This window comes from Oncorhynchus masou, chromosome 19, assembly GCF_036934945.1.
Source record: "Oncorhynchus masou masou isolate Uvic2021 chromosome 19, UVic_Omas_1.1, whole genome shotgun sequence".
Classification (NCBI taxonomy): Eukaryota; Metazoa; Chordata; class Actinopteri; order Salmoniformes; family Salmonidae; genus Oncorhynchus; species Oncorhynchus masou.
Window position 1 is genome coordinate 23691404 of NC_088230.1, and position 16066 is coordinate 23707469.

Sequence of the window (16066 nt, forward strand, 5' to 3'; positions counted from 1 at the left end):
GTCTCTCTGGCTCACATTATTTCCATTCCAGAAGATAAAGGAGCCGTTCTGCTCCAAAAGGTTTAGCTGTCGATTTCATATATGAAAGCCGGTGGAGTCTGGGAGAGATAGTGGTGGAGCAGTGTGGAAGAACGGCCTTACTGTGAGTGACGTTAGGAAGTTGGGAAGCAGAGAAGGAGCAATCTTTGCGCAAACAGGAGACTTCTGGTGCAGTTAAATATCTAATCTGCCTGTTCTGCCCACAAACAGGAGAAATGGGTGACTTGTTTTCTTGTGCAACGATGACAGCACCTGTTGTGTGGTCCACATTTATTTCGTGTTCGTTCCTAGAATGACAACAATATTTGCATTTTTGAACAATTCTCAGATAAATTTGAAGAGATTTCCCTCCCTCCCTGCAACTGGTGTCTGCTGTACGCAATTAGAGATTTGATTGACTTTACTTATCACCTTTGTTGAAGGTTTCTACACCGACTACATGCATAACTGCACATAACAACAAGATAAACGTTTTTTTGATTCTCTAATTTCTTCTCTACAGCCTTGAGCATTAACAGTCCGGCTATGCCAAGCTACGTTGCACTTTCCATCCAATATATCGTCAACATCAATCATGGTCCATGGAGCCTGATTGGCAGAGTCACTGATTGCCATCCAGCAGGAAGGACAGTGTCCTGTCATAGTCCGGGTCCCCTGTGTGTAATGTGTTTGAACCATCAGACATGCCTTGTCGCATCCTCATGGTCATTTAGCCTAACAGGTGAGATATTCTTAAACTCTCTTATAATGCGATCATGGCCCTGCTAATCTGATTGGCAAAACAAATAATGGAATAAAGTGGCAAAATGACTAGTGAAAATCGGAAATCAATACAGGATATTCAGTTAGGTTTCTTTGCCATTAAGGAGTCTGCTGACTGCTTATTTGATTATGATTTATTGCTGTCCTCTTTATGCACTTAATCAGGTGTTTCAGACAAGCTTTCGTATCATATAAACACTCTGTAGAGCAATATTTACCTCTCTGTATGCAAATGTTGCTTTTTCTCTCCGCTGAACCCAGTGGAAATGAAGAATGCATTGTTGCTTGCCACAAAGAGCGGGCTGTGTAAACAATTGGTTCTGTTTTCAACATCAATGGTTGATTTGTCACAGCAATTAAAGATCCAGGGACAACGCCAAAGTCTCCTCATTGCTGGGCCTGATCCCAAATGGCCACGTTCCAGACTCCCCCACCCCTCACTCCCCTCTCTCCTCTTTCACCCCCCTCACTCTATCCACTCAGTGAGCTTTAGATAAAGAAAGATAAGGGAAGGCTAGTGCAAGGAGGGTCAGAGGGGAAATGTGTGTTTGAATTGCGGGGTTAAAGGAGGGCCCTGGTCTGTTTAGTAAGTGGATCCACCTGTCTCTCAACCTGGCCTGTTAGGAGAGCCTACAGCTTGAATCCATGCTGAAAAATGAGAGTAAGGAGAGTGGGCACACCTTCCTAATCACTCTGGAACCTTGCCTCTCCCAAGACCATATATCTCCTTTTAATTTAAGCCTTGAAAAATGCACTGGGATTTAAGCATCTGATCCTGCTGGAATCGATTAAATTTATTAGAGGGGTGGTTGCCTAATCTGTGAAGTTAATGCAGGACTTCACGGCTATTGATCAGCTCTGAAGGGTATACCCATGGTTAATTATGGGCCTGGGTGGTAGAACAAACAGCACAGAGGAGAGAAGGGGGGTGGGGGGAGACCGAGACGTTGGGACAGGTAATTGTCTGCCATGCAAATGTTATTGCTTCTTTGTGTGTACGCATGTGCTAAAAGTTGATGGGGCATGGGAAGTCAGAAGCCATTCATTTCTACCCACAACTTATTTTTGCCTGGTTGACATTTCAAATGATGGAGGATGCCAGGAATCTATCCATTTCTATTCTTCCCTGGTACTTTCATGTATTATTTCATGCTCTTTTATCTTCTCACCCCAAACGGAATAGCTGGGTCTCAGGTCATCATGTAGGTTGGGGGCATACTAACAGGTTGACTAGCAGATGATACACTGTCATGTTTTGATAATGACCACTTTGGCTTTGCCTCTTTCTCCGATAGAGGGCTCATTTCAGGCTCATCCCAAATAATGTGGTCGTTACGGAGTTCACGGCGTGTGTATATCCTGGTGTCCACTTGGCAGATGAAACATAACATGTCATGATGACTGAATGCTCTGATTCTTCTGTTAGAATGACCTTATCTCTCTTTCTTTCCTTCTTTCCTTCTCTTCTCTTTCTCCATTTCTCAATGTTGGCTTCTCGTCTCGCTTTTGAAATGATTTTGCCCTTGATCAGACCTACAAACAGTATTATTATGAGGGGGGAAATGCCCTGACTTATTCGTTCCATTCATTTCCGATGTGCCTTCTTAGGACCTGTCGAGATGTAATACTTATTTTTTTGCCAGGCGAAAATGTTCCCGAAATGGCAAGCTGTCACTGGCTCGCCCGGAATGTTGTGTGTGTTTCCCCGTGAGTGACAGACAGCCAAATAATGACTTGTTACAGGTGAAACAGACCTGTGGGAGATGAGTGTCTCTGACCTTGTGTTCTTTTCCCTCGTCTTTTTTCCCCTCCATTGCTTTTGTTTCCACTCTTATCTTTGAATAAGTGTGAATTGGCTCTACACAGAAAACGTATTGTGTTGAACTATCGTGACACCAGATCGGGAAGCAAACTTAATTCATTAAATGCTTGTACTGTCAAGCAGGGGTGCAACTTTGGTTTTAGAAGTGGGGGCGACATAATAATAAAATTAAAATGAAATGATCCAGTCTGATAAACACTCAAGACAGCCAACCCGACCGCTCGGAGGCATCTGCATTGTTCTAAAGCACACCATTGCCTCATTTTGTATCGCATTCCAATGATAAAACTGGAGGGACCAAAATTCAATTTCAGAATGTGGAGGACATGTTCCCCCCATCCCCAGTGAAAGTTGCGCCCCTGCTGTCAAGCGAAGAAAGGAGGTCAGCGAGTTGCTCCTGGGCTATTACAACCAACCCGTGGCCACACCAGGACCAATTCCCCTCCTCTACCCCCGAGCACTGGTCAATCTTAGAAACACTGGCCACTAAATAACAAACGTTTTTTCATCACGCAGGGTAGGGTCACTGTTGCTTTTATTTTTTTTATTTTTACATACAGTGGGGCAAAAAGGTATTTAGTCAGCCACCAATTGTGCAAGTTCTCCCACTTAAAGAGATGAGAGAGGCCTGTAATTTTCATCATAGGTACACTTCAACTATGACAGACGAAATGAGAAAAAAAATCGTTGGAGGGAGTTGAAATTCTGTGTTGCCCAGCAACAGCCCCAAAACATCACTGCTCCAGAGGAGCCAGCAACAGTGTGTGAAAACCTTGTGAAGACTTACAGAAAACGTTTGACCTCTGTCATTGCCAACAAAGGGTATATAACAAAGTATTGAGAAACTTTTGTTATTGACCAAATACTTATTTTCCACCATAATTTGCAAATAAATTCAAAAAAATCCTACAATGTGATTTTCTGGATTTTCTTCTCATTTTGTCTGTCATAGTTGAAGTGTACCTATGTTGAAAATTATAGGCCTCTCATCTTTTTAAGTGGGAGAACTTGCACAATTGGTGGCTGACTAAATACTTTTTTGCCCCACTGTATCTACCAATAGGTGCCCTTCTTTGCGAGGCATTGAAAAAAAACAGGTCTTTGTGGTTGAATCTGTGCTTGAAATTCAGTACTCGATTGAGTGAACTTACACATAATTGTGTGTGGGGTACAGAGACGGATGGGGTAGTTATTAAAAAAGCATGTTAACTACTGTTATTGAACACGGAATGAGTCCATGCAATTTATTAAGGACATTTTTAATCCTGAACTTATTTAGCCATAACAAAGGGTTTGAATAATGATTGACTCAATCCATTTTAGCTTTAAATGTTTTATTAATTTCAACTTTGAAATTATGGGGTATTGTGTGTAGGTCAGTGACACAAAATCTAAATTGTATCGATTTTAACACAAAAAAATGCTAACACAACTAAGGTTTTTAGAAATGTTTGAAAATGTATATAAAAAACAAGATTTATTTAAATAAATATTCGTGCCCTTTGGTATGAGACTTGAAATTGAGCTCAGGTGCATCCTGTTACCATTGATCATCCTTGATGTTTTTCAACTTCATTAGAGTCCACCTGTTGTAAATTCAATTGATTGGACATGATTTGGAAAGGCACACACTTCTCTATATAAGGTCCCACAGTTGACAGTGCATCTCAGAGCAAAAACCAAGCCATGAGGTCCAAGGAATTATCCGTAGAGCGCCGAGACATGATTGAGTCGAGGCACAGATCTGGGGGAGGGTACCAAAAAAATTATGCAGCATTGAAGGTCCCCAAGTACAGAGTGGCCTCCATCATTCTTAAATGGAAGAAGTTTGGAACCACCAAGATTCTTCTTAGAGCTGGCCGCCTGGCCAAACTGAGTAATCAGGGGAGAAGGGCCTTGGTCAGGGAGGTGAACAAGAACCTGATGGTCACTCTGACAGAGCTCCAGAGTTCCTCTGTGGAGATGGGAGAACCTTCCAGAAGGACAACCAATCAGGCCTTTATGGTGGAGTGGCCAGACGGAAGCCACTCATCTCTTGGCATGTCCAGCCCACTCATTATCTCAGCCAATCATGGCTAGCGGGGAGGTTGCAGACTTTTTCTGTGAAGCATTTTGATTTTTCAAAAAAGTTTACGTTCAAATGGCTTGCCTGTGAAGTAGTGATGCTCGACATATGCCTGGCTTTCGGAAACAAGTAAAAAAAAAAAATCAAAAGTTGTGCCTGAATACTATCTGAATGCACTATATGGTTGTCATTTTTTTTTTTTTACAGGGAATCCAATTGAGACCCTGCCCACCTTTCAAGGGAGCCCTGCACACATTCCAATGCAATAAGAACAGAACATATTTACAAGCAATTTAAGAGAAGTGATGGTCTAGTATTTCTCCAATGGTACATCAAGTTGTGGAGAGCTTGTTTCTTAATAACCCCCAAAGCTAACAGTCATTATAAGATCATGTTAACAAGTCCCCAGTCTTTATTCAGAGCTTTTCATTCTAATTAGACTAGAAAGAAAGGGCTCTCCTGGGCCCCGCTCATCAAAGTGCAGGTGATTACACCCAGCAGAGACAATCTGTCATTTAGTGAACACGAGTTCACCTTTCTCCTTTTCTCTTTTTGTCAGTTTGGCCTAACTCACTTTTTGTTTTTCAATCTTCCCATTTCTTTATGCAGTGGTCGTAGAGATGAGACTGAACTGAATAAGGGCAAGTCTGTTTCCACAGAGGACATTTGAGAGGGAGGCTTTTGTGTGAGGATGGCCTGCCCCCCCCCCCCCTACCCCAGGCTGGCCATGGCAGAATCATTACCCCATTACTCAAGTAATGCGTGTTGCAGAGTATGCAGGATACCAGGGCTCACTGGTATGGAAGGCTTAGTGGAGATTGTACCCCCACAAGCTCTACATGTCAGGTCATGCACCTTTAACGACAGCTAGGCCGGTGTCTAGAACACATCTGTCTGAATGCCCCTTATCCACCAGAGCTGGCCCTTGACTCGTGCGTGTACGGACAGGAAGTGTGTTGTATTTAAAAAAATATTAAGTCCAACTATCAACATGATAATAATCTTTATTGTGATAATTGATGATTATCAAAATAATCATGTACAGAGAAAGGCTAACTCAATGCATTGTAGTGAGGACATTGGCACAGTAGACACAAATACAGTGGTCTAAGTCATGTTCCTGTTAAAGTCCTGCCCTTGCTGCAGTGTTGGCTGCATCTCCACAATGCAAATAGCCACGGTGAGACAAAGGCGCTACTTGCATCATTTTCTTAATCGCGCAGGTAAATTGGACTATTAGAGTAATTAGTATCCAGCATGGCGCGGTTGCTTGATAGATTGCGGGTCGGATTATATTGACTTTCGCTCAGGGTGATATATTGACTAATTCAGAAGCTCTTAAAATGCTGTGAGAGTGTCCTCCTGGTCACCAGCATCAGCTCAACACACAGTTCACGTTTGCTCATTTAGTTTGCTTTCACTCCTTTTCTATTACTGTACATTGACATTCATTCCTCATACTGGCCTCATTATTTATCTGTGGATATGTTCTGAACCAGGGATGAGGAAAAGAAAAGAGGAGCTTTGTGTTGATTGGCCGCTGTGCTGCTGAAGGACAATTTTTGGGCTCCATCATCAACTCCTCGCATTGAAAGCGCATCAACATAGACCTGATGTGTTGATACTGCCCAACCGTGCACATTTGTGACAGACATGTTAGTGGTAGTATATGCTGTCCCCCAATCAGATGATAATGTACAGAAACTGGTCTCTCCAGTGATTCTATGTTGGCCATAGTCATCGCTAGATTGCAGGCACATTTTTAACCATGTGTTTCTTTCTCTCCTTCAGAACCGATGCGGACCCCGAAGAGACTGAAGATTGCAGAGACTCAGGCCAGATTCATCGCTGTGGACTGGGAGTCTCTGGGCTACAATATCACCCGCTGCCACACCTTCAACGTCACCATCTGCTACCGTTACTACAACGCCAACAACCAGACCAAGGCCGACTGCCTGGACATGGACCCCAAGGCCCCACGCCACGTGGTGGGCAACCTGCCCCCCAACACCAATGTCAGCCTCAAGATGATCCTCACCAACCCCGAAGGACGCAAGGAGAGCGATGAGACCATCATCCAGACAGATGAAGATGGTATGTGTACTGGGGTAGTGTGTGTAGATGGATGAGAAAAATCTCTTTAATTAATTTTGAATTCAGGCTGTAACGCAACAAAATGTGGAATAAGTCAATGGGTGTGAATATTTTATTTTTTAAACATATTTCTAATAATCCTTTATTTAGAAAAGATGGATGTGTCTCGCTCTGTTTGTAACCAGTTGACTGACACATACTTATTGCTACCCCCTGTGATTCCTACAGCTGGGCTGAGTTAGCCATTTCAAAGCAGAGCACGTTTTCTCCCTGCTGCTCTCTGAATAGATGCTAGCTGGAGAGGCTAACCAAGGGCTGAAATAACAGCACTGGTCGCAGCTTGGAATTTGTAACTCACATTAAACGCTTCAGCATTATAATAATACAGCCAGGTGACCAGCTGTATCTTGTGACTCCGGCAGACATGTTGTCCCTTGATGAGGACCTGTTTAAATCTCACCTCACATTCTCACAAACCCAGGAGATAATGCTAGTGAAATGACTGAGCCCTCTGTAGGGGTTCCAACAGAATTTATTCAATTTTTTTCATGCCAGATTCTGTATGTAGCTAGAGATTAGATGTTTGGGTGATATTCAGCTCATGCTGTACATGTTGCTGTACATGTTACTGCCCCTTTCTACCGGTTGTTTTGTTAAGATTGGTTTGTATGACTTTTCATTGTGTTCTCTCAGAAAAATCACTCTTTATTCCCATGTCAAACCAACCCCATTTTCAGCAGCATCAGACAGGTAAAAGGAATGCTAGATTTTTCGTTGTGGAAAAAGACATCTCAGTGACATCCATCCAATAGATTTGAAAAATAGATGTTTGTCTGACTACGGGGCGAGTAGAGGAGAAGAGAGGTTCACGTAAACAGTTCTTCTAAGACTGATCCGTAGACCGCAGACAAGCGTCCCCGCCACCCCGAGCCTTGCTCGTCTCTTCAGACAGACAGGCCTGACAAGCACTCAGTCATGTGACCTGGTAACGGTTCTGCTCTCTGTCTGTATGTTGTGAAGGAGAGGGCTTTGGACGTCCCCGACCCAGCTTGACTAGAACACAGCCCAGACAGGCAGGCAGCCCCATGGCAGAACAGTCTCGTGGCAGCTGTAGAGACCCATGGGACTGCCAGGTTTCATCAGCAGTGAGGAGGCTGTCAGTCAATAAAAAAAACATACAACGGATAGGTGCAGGGAAATGTGTTGTTTTGCAGGGTTAAAATTGATTCAATTGTTTTTTTTCACTCATCAATCTACACACAGTACCCCATAGTGACAAAGCAAAAACAGTTTTTTTTAGAAATGTTAGCAAATGTATAAATAAATAAAACAAATGAAATATGACATTTACATAAGTATTCGGAGCCTTTGTTCAGTACTTTGTTGAAGCACCTTTGGCAGCGATTACAGTCTTGGGTATGGCGCTACAAGCTTGGCACACCTGTGTTTGGGGAGTTTCTCCCATTCTTCTCTGCAGATCCTCTCAAGCTCGGTCAGGGTGGATGGGGAGCATCTCTGCACAGCTATTTTCAGGTCTCTCCAGAGATGTTCGATCGGGTTCAAGTCCGGGCTCTGGCTGGGCCACTCAAGGTCATTCAGAGACTTGTCCCGAAGCCAATTGTGCGTTGTCTTGGCTGTGTGCTTAGGGTCGTTGTCCTGTTGGAAGGTGAACCTTCACCCCAGTCTGAGGTCGTGAGCGCTGTAGAGCAGGTTTTCATCATGGATCTCTTTCTTTACTCCGTTCATCTTTCCCTCAATCCTGACTAGTCTCCCAGTCCCTGCTGCTGAAAAACATCCCCACAGTGTGATGCTACCACCACTATGCTTCACCGTAGGGATGGTACCAGGTTTCCTTCAGATGTGACGCTTGGCATTCAGGCCAAAGAGTTCAATCTTGGTTTCATCAGACCAGAGAATTTTGTTTCTCATGGTCTGAGAGTCCTTTAAGTGCCTTTTGGAAAACTGCAAGCAGGCTGTCATGTGCCTCTTACTGAGGAGTGGCTTAGTGGTGCAGAGATGGCTGTCCTTCTGGTAGGTTCTCCCATCTCCACAGAGGAACTCTGGAGCTCTATCAGAACGACCATCGGGTTCTTCTCCCCCGATTGCTCAGTTTGGCCGCGCGGCCAGCTCTTGGAAGAGTCTTGGTGGTTCCAAACTTATTCCATTTAAGAATGATGGAGGCCACTGTGTTCTTGGAGACCTTCAATGCTGCAGACATTTTTTGGTACCCTTCCCCAGATATGTGCCTCGACCCAATCCTGTCTCAGAGCTCTACGGACAATTCCTTGGACCTCATGGCTTGGTTTTTGCTTTGACATGCACTGTCAATTGTGGGACCGTTTGTGCCTTTTCAAATCATGTCCAATTAATTTAATTTACCACAGCTGGACTCCAATGAAGTTGTAGAAACATCTCAAGGAGGATCAATGGAAACAGGATGCACCTGAGCTCAATTTCGAGTCTCTCATAGCAAAGGCTCTGAATACTTATATAAATAAGATGTGTGTGTGTGTGTGTGTGTGTGTGTGTGTGTGTGTGCGCATGTGCGTGCGTGTGTGTGTACAAATGTATGTACATTTGCCAAATGTTCTAAAAACCTGTTTTCACTTTCTTAGTAAGGATTATTGTGAGTAGAATGATGAGGGAAATAAACAACATTTTAGAATAAGGCTGTAACATAACTAAATATGGAAAAAGTCAAGGGGTCTGAATACTTTCCTAATACACTGTATACAGTGTATATGAAATTCTAGACTCAATACCTAGATTTTTCACTGATCACAATTCATGTCAGAGAGGTCTGGCATGCTGTGGTTTCTCAGGCTGATGGCTTTGCTTTATTGGTGAAAGGGACAGAGCCTCCAAATTATAGGAGACTAATTTGATCATAAAACATGCAGATGACCGAGAGAAAGGATGCTCTTGAAAGGATATTGCACCTTGATTATCTAATCTCATGTAAATTCATTGTCCAAATTCAATAAAAACCACTGGGGATTCGATTGCCTCCCATTCAACGCACGCGCAGCGCTCTACATTATTATGCCATTTTCAACATGCTGCTTTGCTGTAAGTAAAAACAGTCAGTGGTCTCGTTACAGGCGTACCGGCTCAGGAGTGTCTCTCTCTTTGAGAATAGTATTCATTACAGTACTGTGGCCTTCCTTTGATTGCATTAGGACCTACTCCTCCTGTCTTCTGTCCTAATGCAGTGCCTGGCCCCGTTCCAAGCCAGTCCATGAAAGCCACACCGTTTGAGGATCGGATCTTCCTTTACTGGAAGGAACCACTGGAGCCCAATGGGATCATAACTCAGTATGAGGTAATGAAGGACTATGGCCAGGGGGATCGGTGGGGTGAGGGGAGAGGTGGGGGAAGGGAGAGGTGGAGGGAGAGGTGGAGGGAGAGAGGTGAGGGGAGGGAGCGAGGGAGAAGGGGAGAGGTGGGGGAGGTGGAGGAGGAAGTGGGGGAGGGAGGGGAGAGGTGGGAAGAGGGAGATTAGAAGGGGAGGGTTGGCAGAGGTGGGGGAGGAGAGGTGGGGGGGGGGTTGGATGGTAGACAAGCCTGTCTAGGATCCACATGGGGTTTCTATATCTAAACCATATTTCACAGGTTTTTTTTCTTTACTATCCCTCTGGAAACCAGCACAGATGAGTGAAAAACGTCCTGTTCCTTTTTCATATAGGACTATGGTGGAAATACTGTAACTTTAAAAGGGGAGTGTGGGTTTTAAAGGGAACTCATTGTATGCTACTGTTGTAAAATACTATTTTCAGTACTTCTTAGATACAGTATGAAGGTGTACTGATCCATCTTTGAATGGATTGTATTTTTAAAGTTAATAACCCACAATGATTCATAGCTTGTGTGCAGTGGGGTGAATCTGAAGAAACATTTTTTAATTCTCAAGTGTTATCCAGCTTTAGGAATATGAGAACACTGACCCACATAATCCAAGGAAATGTGGATTATAGTGCCCACAAAGCTCATTACTAAACTAAGGACCCTGGGACTAAACACCTCTCTCTGCAACTGGATCCTGGACTTCCTGACGGGCTGCCCCGGGGTGGTAAGGGCAGGCAACAACACACTTGCCACACTGATTTTCAACACGGGGGCCCCTAAGCGGTGTGTGCTTATTCCGCTTCTGTACCCCTTGCTCACCCAGAATTGCATGGCCAAGCACGACTCCAACACCATCATTAAGTTTTCTGATGAAACTACTTTAGGACTGATCACCGACAATGATGAGACAGCCTATAGGGAGATCAGAAACCTGTCTGTGTGGGGCCAGGACAACAACTTGTCCCTCAACGTGTGCAAGACAAAAGAGATGATCGTGGACTACATTCACCCACATTCACATCGACAGGCTGTAATTAGAGCGGGTGGAGAGTTTCTTCACCAACAAACTATCATGGTCCAAACACACCAAGACAGTTGTGAAGAGGGCACGACAACAACTTTTCCCCCTCAGGAGACTGAAAAGATTTGGCATGGGTCCCCAGATCTTCAAAAAGTTCTTCAGCTGCACTATCGAGAGCATCCTGACCAGATGCATAACTGCCCGGTATGGCAACTGCTCATCCTCCAACTGTAAGGAGCTACATAGGGTATTGCGTACGGACCAGTACATCCCTGGGGCCAAGCTTCCTACCATCCAGGACCTACAGTACCAGTCAAAAGTTAGGACACCTATTCATTCCAGGGTTTTCTTTGTTTTTACTATTTTATACATTGTAGAATAATAGTGAAGACATCAAAACTATGAAATAACACATATGGAATTATGTAGTAACCAAAAAAGTGTTAAACAAATCTAAATATATTTTATATTTGAGATTCTTCAAAGTAACCACACTTTGCTTTGATGATAGCGTTGCACACTCTTGGCAACCTTGAATGTGTCCAAACTTTTGACGGCTACTGTATATCCTAGGTGGTGTCAGAGGGAGGCCCCAAAGATTGTCCAAGACTCCAGTCACCCAAGTCATAGACTGTTCTCTCTCCTACCGCACGGCAATCGGTACCGGAGCACCAAATCTAGGTCCAAGAGGCTCCTTAACAGCTTTTACCCCCAAGCCATATGACTGCTGTGCAATTAATCAAATGGCCACCCGGACTATTTATATTGACACCCCCCCCTGTTTTTACATTGCTGCTGCCAACTGTTTATTATCTATTCATAGTCACCTGCATGCACAAATTACATTGACTAACCAGTACCCTCGCACATTGACTCGGTAACCCCTGTATAAAGCATCTTGTTATTGTTATTTTATTGTTACTTTTTTACTTCAATTTATTTAGTAAATATTTTCTTAACTCTATTTCTTGACCTGCATTGTTGGTTCAGGGCTTGTAAGTAAGCATTTCACTGTAAGTTCTACACCTGTTGTTTTTGGCACGTGACAAATACAATTTGATTTGATGTACATTTTCAATCATCTGATATCTCAAAGTGCTGTACAGAAACCCAGCCTAAAACCCCAAACAGCAAGCAATGCAGGTGTAGAAGCACGGTGGCTAGGAAAAATTCCCTAGAAAGGCCAAAACCTAGGAAGAAACCTAGAGAGGAACCAGGCTATGGGGCTGGCCAGTCCTCTTCTGGCTGTGCCAGGTAGAGATTTTTAACAGAACATGGCCAAGATGTTCAATTGTTCATAAAATACCAGCATGGTTAAATAATAATAATCACAGTAGTTGTCAAGGGTGCAGAAAGTCAACCCCCTCAGGAGTAAATGTCAGTTGGCTTTTCATAGCCGATCATTAAGAGTATCTCTACCGCTCTTGCTGTCACTAGAGAGTTGAAAACAGCAAGTCTGGGACAGGTAGCGCGTCCGGTAAACAGGTCAGGGTTCCATAGCCGCAGTCAGAACAGTTGAACCTGCAGCAGCAGCACGGCCAGGTGGACAGGGGACAGCAAGGAGTCAACATGCCAAGTAGTCCTGAGGCATGGTCCTAGGGCTCAGGTCCTCCGAGAGAGAAAAAGAAAGAGAGAGAGAGAATTAGAGAGAGCATACTTAAATTCACACAGGACACCGGATAAGACACGAGAAGTACTCCAGATATTACAGACTGATCCTAGCCCCCCGACACATAAACTACTGCAGCATTAATACTGGAGGCTGAGCCAGGTAGGGGTCTGGAGACACTGTGGCCCCATCCGATGATACCCCCGGACAGGGCCAAACAGGCAGGATATAACCCCACCCACTTTGCCAAAGCACAGCCCCCACACCACTAGAGGGATATCTTCAACCACCAACTTAACATCCTGAGACAAGGCCGAGTACAGCCCACAAAGATCTCTGCCACGGCACAACCCAGACAGGAAGATCACGTCAGTGACTCAACCCACTCAAGTGACGGACCCCTCCTAGGGACAGCATGGAAGAGCACCAGTAAGCCAGTGACTCAGCCCCTGTAATAGGGTTAGAGTCAGAGAAGGGAACCGGCCAGGCAAAGACAGCAAGGGCAGTTAGTTGCTCCAGAGCCTTTCCGTTCACCTTCACACTCCTGGGCCAGACTACACTCAAACATAGGACCTACTGAAGAGATGAATCTTCAGTAAAGACTTAAAGGTTGAGACCGAGTCTGCTTCTCTCACATGGGTAGGCAGACCATTCCATAAAAAAATGGAGCTCTATAGGAGAAAGCCCTGCCTCCAGCTGTTTGCTTAGAAATTCTAGGGACAATTAGGAGGCCTACATTTTTCTGCATCATTTTTGGACAGAAAATGTCTGATTTTTGCAATGTTGATATGTTCGTCAAAAGAGAGATCAGGGTCCAGAGTAACGCCGAGGTCCTTCAGTTTTATTTGAAATGACTGTACAACCATCGAGATTAATTGTCAGATTCAACAGAAGATCTCTTTGTTTCTTGGGACCTAGAACAAGCATCTCTGTTTTGTCCGAGTTTAAAAGTAGAAGGTTTGCAGCCATCCACTTCCTTTTGTCTGAAACACAGGCTTCTTGCAAGAGCAATTTTGGGACTTCACCATGTTTCATTGCAATGTACAGCTGTGTGTCATCCGCATAGCAGTGAAAGTTAACATTATGTTTTCGAATTACATCCCCAAGATGTAAAATATATAGTGAAAACAATAGTGGTCCTAAAACGGAACCCCGAGGAACACCGAAATTTACAGTTGATTTGCCAGAGGACAAACCATTCACAGAGACAAACTGATATCTTTCCGACAGATAAGATCTAGCCAGGCCAGAACTTGTCCGTGTAGACCAATTTGGGTTTCCAATCTCTCCAAAAGAATGTGGTGATCGATGGTATCAAAAGCAGCACTAAGGTCCAGGAGCACGAGAACAGATGCAGAGCCTCGGTCTGACGCCATTAAAAGGTAATTTACCACCTTGACAAGTGCAGTCTCAGTGCTATGATGGGGTCTAAAACCAGACTGAAGCATTTCATATACATTGTTTGTCTTCAGGAAGGCAGTGTGTTGCTGCCGATAGTTTTTTATATTGTCAAGGTTTGGCTTTTTAAAGAGAGGATTTATTGCTGCCACTTTTAGTGAGTTTGGTACACATCTGGTGGATAGAGAGACGTTTAACATGACACACATACTGCATAATGCCATGCCAACTATATTATCACACATTTTAGTTCAGGCTTACAAGTGTTAACATATGCATTCCATATCCATGTTATGGCTGGGCGGCATACTGCATTTTATGATATACCGGTATTGATGCAGGGACCGGTTTGGGTTTTTACTTTGCCTTCTATACCGGTATTTGAATGTTTGGTTTGTTAAATGTGATATGCAGAGTGTAATGTCAATTTTTATAGTTTACTTCGCTACTTGAGTCATCTCTCTCTGCTATTTCTCTCTGTGCCACTTTCCACAGACCTAGCCAGGCCCCCTGTCACTCAAGGAGCACATTTGATGTCCCTCAACCACGAGACACTTGTGTTCAGTCTGCTTGGTCAATGCAGCACATGCAACAATGTTGATGACAATGATGCTGTTTTCACTTTGCTTCTTAATATAAATCCACTAGCATTCTATAATGACACTGTTAGTTTGTGTTTCTTAAATCAGCAAACAGCTAGTTTGTCTTTTCTTAGCAAGTTTCCCTAAATCTTGTGAGATGCTAATGCTAATAGCTTGCAACCTAGCTAATAAATGTACTGATAAGAGCAAACGTAGCTAGCTAATACAGCCTGATAATACCGGTGGTGGTGTAAACCTAAATCAGCATGTTGTTTGTGCAACCGTGTCTTCTAAATCAACATATTCTTGCTTTGCATATTCCTCTTTATCTACATGAAGTATCTAAGCGAAAACATGCAATGTAGCCAAAGCTTATAGTGTCCTCTAGGAAACACTTATCAACACTTTAGTTCCTACCCTGTCACAATACATCCTCCTTGTATTTTAATTCGTTGTCATCTCAAACAACTCTGTATTCAAAGTGCCCACTATTATATTCTAACTATATAATAAGAATAGTCATTCTATTTCCATTTTTTCCAACAGTTTTGCTCTAATTTGCAAGTCAAATCGCAATTGCAACATTTGGTTAAAAATAAGTCCTAGATTGTTTGCCCATATCATACAGCCCTACGTGGCAGTGTGGAAATTATCTCAATTGAGCAGTGGTGTAAAGTAATTAAGTAAAAAATACTTTAACGTACTACTTAAGTCATTTGTTTTTGTTATCTGTACTTTACTTTACTATTTTTCTTTTTGACAACTTTAACTTTTACTTGACTACATTCCGAATGAAAATACTGAACTATTTACTCCACACATTTTCCCTGACACCTAAAAGTACTCATTACATTTTGAATGCTTAGCAAGACAGGAAAATGGTCCAATTCACGCACTTGTCAAGAGTACATCCCTGGTCATCTACTTCCTCTGATCTGGAGGACTCACTAAACACAAATGCTTTGTTTGTAAATTATGTCTGAGTGTTGGAGTGTGTCGTCCGTAAATAAAAAATAAAATGGTGCCATCTGGTTTGCTTAATGATTTAAACAATGATTTATACATTTTATCAATTACTTTTACTTTTGATGCTTACGTATATTTAAAACCAAATGCAGGAATGATAAAAGTGCTGAAATTGGTTTTGGTGGAAGTTGAATTGAACAGTATAAAAGAATCAGAATGGAGAAAGACTCATTGAAATCACTTAGAATGTACTGTATGTGTTGCCACCCTGGGATCACTAACTACTCATAAAGCAAATGTACAACTTTTATTATTCAAAAACTAAAAATATTGCCAAATACCGTCCAATTTTGTTAAAATACCA

At 43.1% G+C, this 16066-nt stretch overlaps 1 protein-coding gene across 15 annotated transcripts in view; it reads left to right on the plus strand.

Moving 5' to 3' along the window:
* LOC135506026 (receptor-type tyrosine-protein phosphatase kappa-like) overlaps nt 1-16066 on the plus strand; it is a 168808-nt gene that overhangs the window by 119115 nt on the left and 33627 nt on the right. For all 15 annotated transcript variants that reach the window (XM_064925367.1, XM_064925370.1, XM_064925368.1 and 12 more), the window contains 2 exons: nt 6480-6782; nt 9995-10104. In XM_064925367.1, coding sequence (XP_064781439.1) covers nt 6480-6782; nt 9995-10104 — 413 coding nt within the window. The remainder of the gene's footprint in view (nt 1-6479; nt 6783-9994; nt 10105-16066) is intronic.